The following is a 12,746-nucleotide window of genomic DNA, read 5'->3' as shown; positions in this document are numbered from 1 at the left end:
GCTGACAAAAGGGAGCGCGTGGTTTGGAGAATTAAACAGTGCACTGTTGCGCTGCAGGCATCCACACGGCTATGATTGCTTACCGATTATTTGACGTCTGATGAGCTTTTGTCCCCTTTGAACTGGATTTGCATTTATTGACTTTGGGACTTACTGAGTTTCGATTTACAACCCTTGAGGGGAGGAGGGGCAGATAGCAATCAACTTCACCACCCTTGGTAATCAGTATTAACATTGGAGGGGAGAGCAGGTCCTAAATCCAGTGCCAGAGGGTGTGCCAGAGAGACTCAGCATAGGCAAGTTTGATATGCAAACTGGGGCTCAGGAAAGGTCCGGACACTCAGAACATCAATGTCATTTGTGAAACAAGGACACTGAGAGCCAAAGGGCAAATGAACAGTTGAAGGATGAGTGCTCTCCAGAGGCAGACACACAGGGAAGAGGCCTTACATTTAGTCTGCCGTATTTCCTAACTTTCCTATCACCATGCTGTTATGAAAGAAATTGGAATTTTGTCTTTGCGGTAGTAGTTAACAGCCTGCCTTCTACACCTCACTTCCTTATTCATCCTCCAGTGGCATCCAAGGCCTCTCACAAGTGATGTGGTCTCTCTTCCCGCTTCAAAAACTTTCAGTAGCTTTCACACAGTGCCGGAGAAAGACCAAACCACTCAAGCTCATGGGTAACGCTTTCCGTAAAAAGATGCAAACCTGTCTTTTCAAATTCACTTATTTTCTATCACTCTTGGAATTTTTAACATCCTCCACGATTCACATTCTCATCTCTCCTTTCTTTGCTCATAGACAGAAAACGCACTTACAATGTGCATTCGATGTTTAAAATGTTATGTCCCTTCAGACTTCAACTCAGACTCGACCCCTTTCAAGACACCCTTTACAAACTCTAAAGTTATGGGGAATTTGGAGGTGGGAAATACTGCAATTCTGGCTTCACCGAGGTGGAGGGGCCAACAGGACACCAGCCAACATTATTCAGACACAGCGTGTAAGATATTTTCCACAGTTGAAGGCTCGATGTATCTTGTGCAATCCATAAATCACTGAAATTGTTTTCCCAGTCAGCCTGTCTAAGGGCAGACTTCCCATCCTGGCGGGAACTGCCTTCCAGCCAATCTGCTCACCCAAAGAAAAGAAAACAAAACTTGCTGCTTCCAAGACTTTGCAGTTTTTCTCCCTTGGCTCATAAATGTGTTGTATAGATACCATCTTTGCTTTATTTCCAGGCTCTCATACACACATAAACTCCTCATGTGTTAACTGATCAGACCCACTGATAAAGCTCTGACCAGCCACCCCTACAAGGCCGGGTCAGCAAGGTTCTGTGCTCCAGCTCCTGACCTAGCCTTGGACCAGAAACAAGGCTCTACAAGGTATCCCATACTGTTCTCTTTGCCTCCAAATCAGAGACAGAAAGTCATCAGAGCCCAGTCTACCTTCTCTCAGACCCACTGTCCCCCAGAAAGGAGGGCCCGTATCATCCTTGTGTAAATTGGTAGATGCCCACCTCTCAGGACCAGGAGCTCTGTGCTGTCAGAGTCATGGCCTCCCGCTCTGGAGACATGGACACGTCCTTTCAGATGCTGACACCGCACTGGACACAGCCCTGATGGTAGGTTTCAGTTTGGGCAAGTAAAAAGTGATTTAAAAAAATGTGTCCCCCGGCAAGTACAATCACCCCAGGAAACCAAATGAAAGTGTAGCGAATGGATAGTGTGTACGTGACCTCCGGGCTGCAGGAGGTTTATATACACTTGTGTCATTTGGACTGAGAAGGAGGTGGGAGAGAGTCTTCACTGCTTAAAATAGACCTTCAAAGTCTAGAACAATGGTGCAAAAGTCGTATTTCCTTACCATTTGGTTATTTTTTTTCAGTTTGCGCCCAGCTTAGAGTTCTGCCGAAAAGAAGAAATAATTGTCGTCAAGTTCATTCCCATCACCCTCCACCTGGCCCCTGGTTCATTTTCAAGCTCTCATCACTTTTCACTAGGATTTTTACAATAGGCTCCTGGCTGCCAGGAAGACCCACCATCTTCATATTTCAGCTCACACCTCAGACTTTTCACCGGTGTCTTTATAAAATTTGGATCACGTTATGGAACTCTTCCGCTAAGAAGCTTGCATCACTTTGGTCTTCAATTCAGTGTCCGAATTACTCAGCACAAGGCTCAACAATGTGATACTTGTCTCGTTCAGCTTACACAATCCCTTCTTTTTTTTTGCAATACATAATTCATCCTAAACTACTGTATACTAAAGGGAAGAAACTAGTAGAAAGTGAACAATTAGGGAATAAGCAGGAGGAAGGAGGATGCAGAGTTGATGATCTCGTTTGTACCCATATATATAAATATACATTTTTACTTGATGGCTTCCAAACTCTTATCCTCCTGTCCAGACCCCGGAGTCCCAGATCGGCAAGTCCAACAATCTCTGTGCCATTTCCAGTGGCTTATTTTATAACCACTGCCAAGTACAAAGGTCCCATATGGATTTTTTCCCCCACACATTGAGACTTTTCTTCTTCAGTCTCAGGGACGATGATTTTCCTCCTCGGCACATCTGAACTTTGCTCGCTGTTTCCGTGTAGTAGACCTTGATCTCAGAGGAACTTGGTTTCTATTTTGCCACCAAATGCCTTTCCTCCATTTTAGAAATCGCTGAATTTAATTTCCCCCTAAATCGGGTCTCTGCAAGTCTTTCCCATCCTAAGAAACAGCTCCACCTTCCACAGATTGGCTCAGGTCACTTACTTAGGAATCATTTCTCACTCCCTTCCCTTCCTACAGCTCCCCACCCAGTACATCCACGGGTCCTGACCATCCCATCCCCCACGTTTCTTTCAGTCTGCAGCTCTGCTCCGGAGTGTAGACTTTGGAGTGCAATCAGTTAGCTTCACTGAACCAATGTTTAAAGTTTGAAGGGTCAATATGAGGAAAGTTAAAAGGGGTTTAAAAATTGGAGAAGAGTGGTGCGAGTGATCGAGCTGATGAACAGATGCCTTGGAGTAAAGAAGTCAAGCCAAGTGGCTGCCAATCATGACAAAATGGGAGGGTGACGGGAAGGGAAAGCTGGGTGGGACTGAGGAGAGGGCCAGGGTGGGAGAAAGTGTGGCAGAGAGAGCTCTTTAGAATAAGATCCTCACAGGCAGGATTCCTTGTAAGATCTTGTTATACCTGAGGACATTTTAACTTCTTACAAGACTGTAGTATCTTGAAAGATGAAAGGGCCTAGAATATTTTATGGAATATGTGATCACAGATTCACTTGGTAGTGGCAAAACCAAGCCCCCCTAGGGTGCTGTCAAAAATCCACGTATTTAACAATTTCCAGAGGCAGTTTCTTAAATGACGCAGGATAAATTCAGATCACCGGCAGGTTAGACTTAGAATGTGTTCCCTCTGGGCTGAGTGAGCATCCAAGAAGGAATGTACCGAGGTGGGGCCCTCACCAGCCATCCCCTGGGATGCACTGCTCCCCGAGTCTTGGAGCTGACTCCCTAACCAACGAATTTTCGCAAATATTCTTTACCTCCACAAAGAACATAGTAAGAGGAATCACGCCTTCAACTGTTTACCGCCATCAACACATATTTATTGATGAGATAAAGCTATGTTAGGTGTGACTTGGCAACAATGTAGCAGGCTGCCTGGCAAAAGGACAAATCAGACCGTGATTCTCAGCAGAATCACGGCAGGCAGGTGAGAATTAGTTGTCAGTGCTAAGAGTAACGAACACACGTGCATAATAATTTACAAATCGTGTCGTATACAGATAGAGTATTTGATGTGCACCACGGTCCTTGGCAGTGTTCGTTATCCTCTATTTTACAGGTGAGAAAACTGTGCTTGAAAGATTTCAGGGACTTTTCTAAGGTCACTGGTAAGTAGTCTTTCCCTAGATACGCTTCACTTCCTAAAGTTGCCAATAACAGTGCATTATGGAGGTGGGATGTTATGTGGACACCATGGTTCCTGCCATTTTCAGTTAGTGCTGGAAGAACTGGAGAGGGACCCGGATTCCAACAGGAGGGTGCACTTCTACCACGGCTCCACCAGGTGGCAGTGGAGGCTACCACTAGAGATGAGTGTCTGTCCCTGTAGACACGTGGCTTTAAGTGGCCAAAGCAGGAAAGAGGGAAGAGGCAAAGCAAAGCTGTCTGTGTGTGTGTGTATGCGTGCGTGCCTCTGTGTGTTTGCAGGGAAGAGGAACTAAAACCGGAATAGAACTGTGACTGCGCTCTGTGCCATCTCTCGTGCTGCGGGTGAGGAGAACCAGACTGAAAGAAAGACCTTGCTGTTTGATGCGTCCAGACCCTACCGTGTTCTCTTGGCCCCTGCCTGCAGCCCCACCCCTGGATTCTGGATGGTCAGTGAGGTATTATTACATGACGTCCAAAAATATCACTGCCACTCAGTGTAAGAGTGAATGTCCTCTCGAGAGGGAGGATGCATGAATTCAGGGCACCCCTGTCTCTGGCTGTGCCTACATGCTTGTCCTCCTCCGCCAGTGGACACCATCTATTCACGGAGCAAGCAGCAGGCAGTATCCCGTGGGCCAAGGAGCTCAGTAACGGGGGGAATCCGAGATACCTTTGATGCTTTCCTGCTCGGTACTAACAGCATTGCTGCAGGTGAATTGCAAATGTTTGCCACTGGGTAAAGAATGAGTGTCCCCGACTAAAGCATTCCATGTCAGGAAATATACATGTCTGGAAATGAGGAGCTGGAATCCATCTTTTCCACTGAATGATGTTTAGATGCTATCCTACTCTTTCTGAAAGTTAGGGGGGAAAAGTGTCCTATTTGTCTGTGAATCTCTACCAACTCTGGGGATACCCCCACCCCATTTATAAAACCAGAGCTCCCATCAGTTGGGAGAGTGTTGTGTTTGAGGAGATGCCTTCTCCAGTGGAGGCAGCTGCCCTTCTTCTGGTACTGGGGGTCGGTCAGTTGCTTTCTGCGCACTCCTTGAAACGGTGAAGCGACTCATGCGAAGAGCTTCTTCGTACCCCGGGAGGGTGTCCAGGCAGGAGGGCAGCTGGCCCAGGGAGCTGTGCGAGTGAGCCACAGCCAGGATTCGTCGAGCTGCAGGGCCAAACACTGACTGCAGGGCTGGCGAGGGAAGGAGGAACGGAGCCCAAGTAAGAGTGGCATCTTCCGAAACCAGAGACTTACGACACACTTCATTCCCCTTCATTCTTAACCCATGTCCAAACTCATTGTCACCCTTGGCCACGGATGTTATGAAAATCCCGTGAAACTGGTTTCTAAACCAGCTTCACTCTTTGCCAGCAGATCCCGGCTTCTCTGGCTCCCTCAAGTCATCTAGAGCGTGTTCCCCTGGCTCACAACCCCGTCCGCTCTCCTTTATGGGCTTAGAACCCTTTACGCCACCTGCTGAAGCTGCAGACTCCTTAGAAAGGGTCCTTTCTCCCCTACCGATCTTTTCTCCAAAATGACAGTGAGGAAGAACAGCAGGAGAGGTGAGCAGTGACATGCTGTAGCGGTGTCCTTTCAAAATACACATCACGGTGTCTTGCCACCTGCTCTTCTGCCTGGTACTTACCCTCTGATTTGAGGAAAGACTATAATCCAAAGACAAGAACCGAGGGAAATAAAGGAAAGTCATCAAGTGTCGTGGCTAATATTTAGTATATTAGGATTGAAAATGCACACGATGAATTTTTCTCTAAGAAAAAAATAGTCTAGATAATAGAAAATGTAGGTTTCCACAAAATCTAAGACATTTTTGAAAAAGGGATATGTTCAGAGCTTAAAAGAGGTTTATGAAAATATTTATAAGTTTGGTAATTCTTCCTCTACGACATTTCCAATATTGTCCCCAACATTTTGCGTCTTTCTTCACTCTGACATCAGACCAAAAACTGAGACTACAGCAGCCGTGAGAGGCCAGGTCACCGCACCCTCAGGCTTCTGGGAGTGAAGGCGACCCTGAGATTCAGAACCTTTATCCGACCGGTGTTTGCACACCGTTGTACCATGCGGATGGTTCTTTTAAACTTGGGTTCACCCCCTGTGTTCTGGGTCAGTGTACTCACAGGTGATGGTGCTCTGGAGTGTGCTGTCATGATCAAAGGCGATGACCGTGACTTCGTAAGGGGGCCGGCCCGCCTCCTCCCCGGTCTGCGGGTGAGCCAGGCAGCAGCGGAAGCACGCGGAAGTCAGGCCACACAGCAGGAGCAGCGCCCCGATGACCACCAGCAACCTGCGTGGGGTCCACGCAGCAGTGAGAGCTCTGGGTGCTGGTCTGTTTCCCAGCTCTGCCTCATCGGTCTCCAATGCCTGCATCTCGATTCTTGTTTGGATAGTCTACAGAATGGCTGTAAGATTTTAATTCCCAGGACTTCACTACACATATATATTTCCTTTATTTTGTCAGTAAGACCAAGTCAGCTCCCTGGAACAATTCCTGACAGATTGAATGTGGTTTGGGGGCTGCTTTTGACTGAAGTAATCTCTTTGTGGTTATTTCTAGAGCTGACCCTGAGAAAGTACACAATAATCCGTTGATGTTGGCCCAGGAGATGGTATTGAAATAGGAAATCCTGGCATATTGTCACATAGGTTGGTGATGAGGTAAAGAAACTTTACTCCATGAGATGCTAGGTAAGTAGGCTGGCTGGCTCAGACTTTTTCTCCCCCCTGCTGTCAATCGATCTAAACACTAAAAAAACTTAAGAAAAAAAATATCCCTGAGAAAAATAAAGTCCTTTCTAAATGTCTTTTTGGGTAATGTAGCTGAAACTTACCATATATACCAGAGATGCACCCAATCTGTGGTCAGGCAACTATGGAGAAAGAATAAGGTTTTTTGACAATAAAAATATAGTCAATGCCTATTGTAATTCCAGAATCAGAAACATGAGCTACGATACAATGATACTGTGTTATAATAAAAGAAACGCAGTGTATCCGAATCACTGTGCTGTACACCAGAAACGAGTACATTGTGAATTTAAAGAAAAAATCTAACATAAATAAATAAATAAAGTCACAAAATCCTGAAAAAAAAAAAAAAAAGCTTCGCAGATTACAGTAACTTCAGTGTAACCAGCTGAATCTGTTTGAAAATGGGATGATTTATACCACGGATTAAACTACTGATCATGAAAATAACGCCAATAGAAAGTGTAACCATGACCAAAACCGACCAGTTTTGATGACAATTACCAAGAAAGAACTTGCAATGCAACTTTACACAGAGTGAAAATGAATGTGAAAGTTAGGGTCTGGATATATTCGAGGTCACCCAAATGTAAATATAAAGAAAATTTCAGTTACAATCATGAAAGCAGTACAATGAAGCTTGTCGTTAACGTTTTGCAAGTTGTTGCATAAAGGACCACCGTAAAACCATAAAACCTCCCACCTTAAAAAAGAGCTTTAAATTTTCACATCCAGGATCGACACTGACAGGCTTATCCACTGAGGCCAAACGAGAAGGGGGACAAAGTGGAGAAACCAACTTCATCACGAGGAAAGCTAATCGAATATTCCGAATGAACCAGGGCAATGATCAATTTTCTCTATAGGATTAAAACGTATGGATTTTATGGGAGAAGGAGTGTGTGATGGTTCAGGAGTGTGAAGGGGAGAAGGGAAATATTTGTCTTTGAAGATGAGTACTTTTTTTAAACAATTCATCTTTTGAAAAATATTTATTTTTTAACAGAAGTCCTGGGGATTGAACCCAGGACCTCGTACATGCTAAGCACGCATTCTACCACTGAGCTACACCTTCCCTCTGAAGATGAGTGCATTGAATAATCCTTTCTGATATAATAATCTGGTGAAATCTACTGAAATCTTTGTTTGGACAGTTGTAGGCCGTGGAGTTAGCTTTTTGACTGAACAATGTCTTCTCTAGGTTTTCTCACATTCCCCGTTTGTTCAAGGCCCTTTCTAGTTCTCCAATGTTACGATTCTGACTCTATTAAAAATAACTCTTCCTGTGGTGGTAGGTGTCTAAAGCCTCAGAGAGCAGGTGACAGGTCACCCGGGCCATCACCGTTTCCCCTGGGTTTAGCAGACCTGCCTGCTGGGAAACTCCTCCCAGATGTGTTTTCCTCCACCCTAAACAAGTCTTTTTCTCCAACTGTCCCTGCTTTTTAAAAATAGCTTACCTCCAAGAGGAATGGGTCTCTTCTCTTTTTACCTTTATGTCTTCTGTGTCTACATAGGACCTAGTTGTGATAGCATTAGATTAAGGGGTAACCACTTCCAAGTGATAACTAAAAGCTAAATGAAGTCTGCAATAAATATTAACAGGCCCCCCAAATAGGAAGCACTTTTCAGATTTGAAGCAGTGGTGCCACCTTGGCAACCACCCAAATACATCTGCCTGTGGTGAGTGAATCCAATCTGTCTCGGTGAGTCACTGAGAAGCATGGGGAAGGAAATCTGCGAACCTCCTTGACCATATAAGCAGATGAAGCCTGCTGCTTTGATAGGAAGATTGGCTTTGGGGGGAAAATGCCGTCAGCGGTGTTATTTTGAGTACTCAGGGTGACACAGACGCATGTCTGTGAGGTGATGGGTTGATGCCCATTTCAGTAGAAAGAAGGGAAGTCACAGACCTCTGATGACATTTTGACCCTGTCTTGGGTGTTGATATTTTTTTGCCTGTCTGGCCTTTCCCCCCGTGTGGACTCCCAGATACTTACTGTTCAGGATTGACACAGTTCTCCTCACATGTTGCCCGAGGAAGCTGTGGGAAGGGAAACAGAATCAGACAGGGAAATCGGCTCAGCTGCTCTGCTCAGCAGCCTCTGAGTCGTCCCGCGTGACCGTGCTGTTAGGTTGGGGGTGACAGCAGGGCAAGGACACGGTCATGGGGTCAGTCGTGTTTAGGACGGTTTTCATCTCCCCCAAGCCTGTTCTTTGTTCTGTGTGAAGTGGGAGCACCTGGGAGAGCAAATATCTCACCTGGTTTTTGTTTTTTGTTTTGGTGGTGGGTGGGCGTCCCCGCCTTTGTGAGTGAGAGGCAATGTTTGTATCAAGGTGTTTGTCCTAGAAGTTTTCTGATCTATCCCTTAGGATATCGCTGTTGCCTTCCTAACCCTCCACCAGTTACAGACTGAATTCTACCCTCAGGACGTCAGTAACTCACTGTGCAAGAGAAGAAGGGGGAAAAGGGTGGGGAAAACTTATTTATTGAATAGCAACTCTGTGCCAGTCAGACTGCTAAGAGTTTTTAAGATTTCATAACATTTCATCATAATAACCTTGTAGGTAGGTATAGGTAACTTTATTTTGAGACGTTAAGGGACTAAGGCATAGAAGTTTAAATAACATGACCAACTGCCCACACCCATTGATTTGGGCAGAATTCAAATCACACTCTATTATATGTATATATACACACACACACACACACACACACATATGTATGTGAATGAATTAGCAGAACCAGGAATAAATCTGTTCTAACAACTCCTTGACATTCCTATCAAGTCCTTTCTACTCCTAGTAAAGGAAACTCTCACTGACTCTACTTTATATTTCAGTTGACTTTCTCCTTCAAAACCCACTCTAGGTAAACTTGTGTTCTAGAAACTGTTTCTCTCTCCTAATAACTTGAATGACTTGCTACTTCAGGAAATCAACAAAAAAGGCCACAAAGTTCCTCTAAAAAGAGACAGAGATGTGAATTTATTGGGAATGAGGGGTGGGGGGCAGGGGACACACCTACGCGCATGATACAGGCTGTGAAAAGACGCGTAAAAGGGCTAACGGGTGATCTCTGCAGGTGACATTTGCGAAACTCCTGGGTTTGGTTTTAATTTAACATCGTTGGCCACTAAGGATGACAAAGTGTGTGTTTCCTCAACCCGCCCCCTGGTACTTTGTTTTGCTTTCTTGACTAAAGATTTAAAAAAATAAAATAAAATAAAAAAAGGCCTAAAGGGCTCAGCAGATACAATGCCTCTTTTCAGGCCTGTTGTGAAAAGAGAAGAGATGAGAAAGGAAGGGAAGGGAAAGACAAGGAAGAGAAGAGGAAGCAAAAGGAAATTACAAGAAGAAGATATGTTTTCAGACACTCATGGAACTGGTTTACAGGAAGCCAAACAACACACTCCCTGGCAGGCGCTGTGCACGAATCTGAAACCAGCTCATTTCTTCATTTGCTTTCCTTCTTAGCAGATTTCAGAACTGTGTACATTTCTGCTGAAAATGATCCAGAGCCCCTCAGTCCCAGGACCGCTTCTCAGTTGATGAGTTACTCAGGATCTTCTGATCTTTAGTGGGGAGAAATAAAAGGCCCAACGTAGTTTTCAAGAGTTTTCTCTCTTAAGTTATCTCTGATCCAGAGGCACTGAAACCTCCAGAGCAGTATTAGGGCTGATGTGGGAAAAGCACTATGGAGGGGAATTATGCAGTCAGCTTTCCTAATACACTTGGGATTGGCAGGGGTAGGTGATAACGATGCTAAAAGACAGAAATGTACACGAGACATTTCTGAACTGCCATCGCTGCTCTGTTTGTGCATCTATCCCTGCTTCACTGATGTCACTGGTCACATATGCAGTGGGTAACCCTGGAACACTAAGGAGACATTCAAGCTACTCATTGCCCCACCACCCCTCCGGTTTTACATATATCTTTTCCCTTCATTCGTTTCCCCTCAGATTCTTCGAGAATTGATTTATGTGACAAACAAAGGAACAAACAAACAAAAGCCTTCTTCCTGCGTCTTCACGACTCACCTGGACGAGATACACCAGGGCAGAGGCCACCAGGCTGTGGGCTTGCCCTCCCATCGGGCTGGGCTCCTTCTGCTCCAGGTCACGCACGGGGCGTCCGTCGCCTCCTCTCCATGCTCTTCTTGACCTGGAGGATTGACGGAGAGAAGCGTTTCTCAGCAATAAATCAGTTTTTCTTTCTCTCTCCTTCTCACCTCTTACTGCCTTGGGCTTTTCTTTTCTGTGGTTTTTCCCTCCTCTGTCATCCTAGCTTCTTTCTCTCTCTCTATTTTTGGTTTTCAGGTCTCTTTGCCTTCTTTTTTTCCCCTCCTCCTTTTAATCCTTTCTACGAGCCCTTAACTCTCTTCCACTGCCCCCAAAAGGAGGATATTTAGAGAGGACACGTTAGTCCTGGGAACCAGGTATTTTTCTAGGTAAGGGTGAGAAACTTGACTTGAAGGAGGATCAAAGGCACATAGAGGGAGACCGAATAGGTTCTCTTCTCCATCAGAAAAGTGGTACTATTCTTGGTCCTTCACCAAAGCACTCCAGGGCGACTGCTGAAGTTTGAAAGTGACCCTGCCAATCTCCAGTTACTCCCCTCTCCATGTGATTAGCCTTCCTTTCTTGCTCTTTGAAACCCTCCCCTTCACCGTGTTGATAATCAACTCTCCTGGTTCTGGGTCATTTATTCCTAGACATTGGAGTAGGACTGAGAGGTTGCCAAATGAACTGGAAAGCTCTCCCATCTTTGGAGAGAGCAGATTTGAAGATTAGAATTTCTGGGTGCTGTCCATGAAATCCCCCTCCACCCTGACTTCAATTTCCATTGAAACAGTTAAATTAAACAGACATTTTTAAAAACTGAGTTTCAAGATCTATATGCCTCTCCCTCTGTCTTATAAAATCTAAAGTCAGAGCCAAAGTAAGCATACATGGAAAGGACATAGAATATTTGGAAAGGAACATCTCTCCAGGAGCAAATGAATGCTACAGAAAGGATCTATGCTTAAGCCAATACTCTTTGACTGAATACAAAGTATTAAAACATTTTTTAAAGTACAAAGTATTTCATAAGAAAATAAGACATTTGTTTACAGGGTGTATCTATCTCATAAGAATTCAATAAAACCACCTTTGAGGTCCTTTCTAACTCTGAAAGTCTCATTTTACTGAGTGTTCTTGAGGGGCAACTTGTTGAGTGGAGTTGATTCAAAAAGCCCTCACGTGGCATGGCATGCCTATGTGATATGAGAATGGAGAACATAAACTTAATTTTTTTTTTTAGCTCAGAAAATCAAATCGTGAGCGAACAGCCTGATATGATACTGCTGATTCAAAATCATTCAATTCCAAAGCTAAAGGGCCACCTCGTTACTCTTTTAGAAGTGAGTGTACTTTCCAAATTTCAGCAGAGAGCTTGGCCAGTTGGGAGGTATTTTGCTGGACCAGGGAGCAGAACTCTCATCTCGGCCCTCCACCACGCGCTTATGTAGCTTCCCTGCCCTCAGTTTACCATTTATGAAGGAGGAGTGGAATGCCCATTTGACCTGCCTGAGATGTTGTTCACAGAGGAAATGCAATCGGAGATGTGGAGGCATTTTGATGAGAACGTCTCTATTCAGCCAGTCTTTCCCACGGAGTCATTGACCTCGCCCTTCTCTGTCTCTTGTCAGCGAGGCACAAGGGCCTCACGGCTAAGAATCCAGCTGGGCTGTCGGTGACTAAACACTTACTTTGTCACTTACCAGTTGTGGGGTCTTGGGAGAGTTATTACATCTCTCTGTTGGTTCCGTTTCATCCTATATAAATTGGGGGAATAATAATAAGACTGTTTCTTCGTACCCTTACAGACGTTAAACATGTTAATGTGTATGAGTGCATTGGATAGTCCTGATATATTTGTGAGTGTTAACTAAGATTGTCTTGATTTCCACTCAATTTTTTTCCACTTTTTTTTTGTTTTTGGAGTGGGGAGGTAATTAGGTTTACTTACTTTTTAAACAGAGCTACTGGGGATGGAA

The 12,746-nt window shown here is 44.8% G+C and overlaps 1 protein-coding gene across 4 annotated transcripts; it reads right to left on the bottom strand.

The window, feature by feature from the left end:
- Positions 1-3,581: 3,581 nt before the first annotated feature.
- TMEM52B (transmembrane protein 52B) lies at positions 3,582-11,362 on the bottom strand. 4 transcript variants are annotated; one of them, XM_010946406.3, is made up of 6 exons: positions 11,210-11,362; positions 10,747-10,870; positions 8,704-8,747; positions 6,790-6,828; positions 6,079-6,245; positions 3,582-5,131 (listed from the first exon to the last, which is right to left on the bottom strand). In XM_010946406.3, exons 2-6 carry the CDS (start codon positions 10,798-10,800, stop codon positions 4,887-4,889), a joined length of 549 nt encoding a protein of 182 aa, XP_010944708.1. In that variant the 5' UTR covers positions 10,801-10,870; positions 11,210-11,362; the 3' UTR covers positions 3,582-4,886. The 4 variants fall into 4 exon arrangements, with proteins under 4 accessions (XP_010944708.1, XP_045366188.1, XP_074213572.1 ...); XM_045510232.2 differs by having other exon boundaries at positions 11,177-11,350; XM_074357471.1 differs by having other exon boundaries at positions 11,262-11,321.
- Positions 11,363-12,746: the final 1,384 nt, after the last annotated feature.

The sequence above is a fragment of the Camelus bactrianus genome, chromosome 34, assembly GCF_048773025.1.
Source record: "Camelus bactrianus isolate YW-2024 breed Bactrian camel chromosome 34, ASM4877302v1, whole genome shotgun sequence".
In the NCBI taxonomy this organism is placed as follows: Eukaryota; Metazoa; Chordata; class Mammalia; order Artiodactyla; family Camelidae; genus Camelus; species Camelus bactrianus.
Note: the sequence above shows the minus strand (reverse complement) of the source record. Positions and strands in the feature narration are given on the sequence as shown.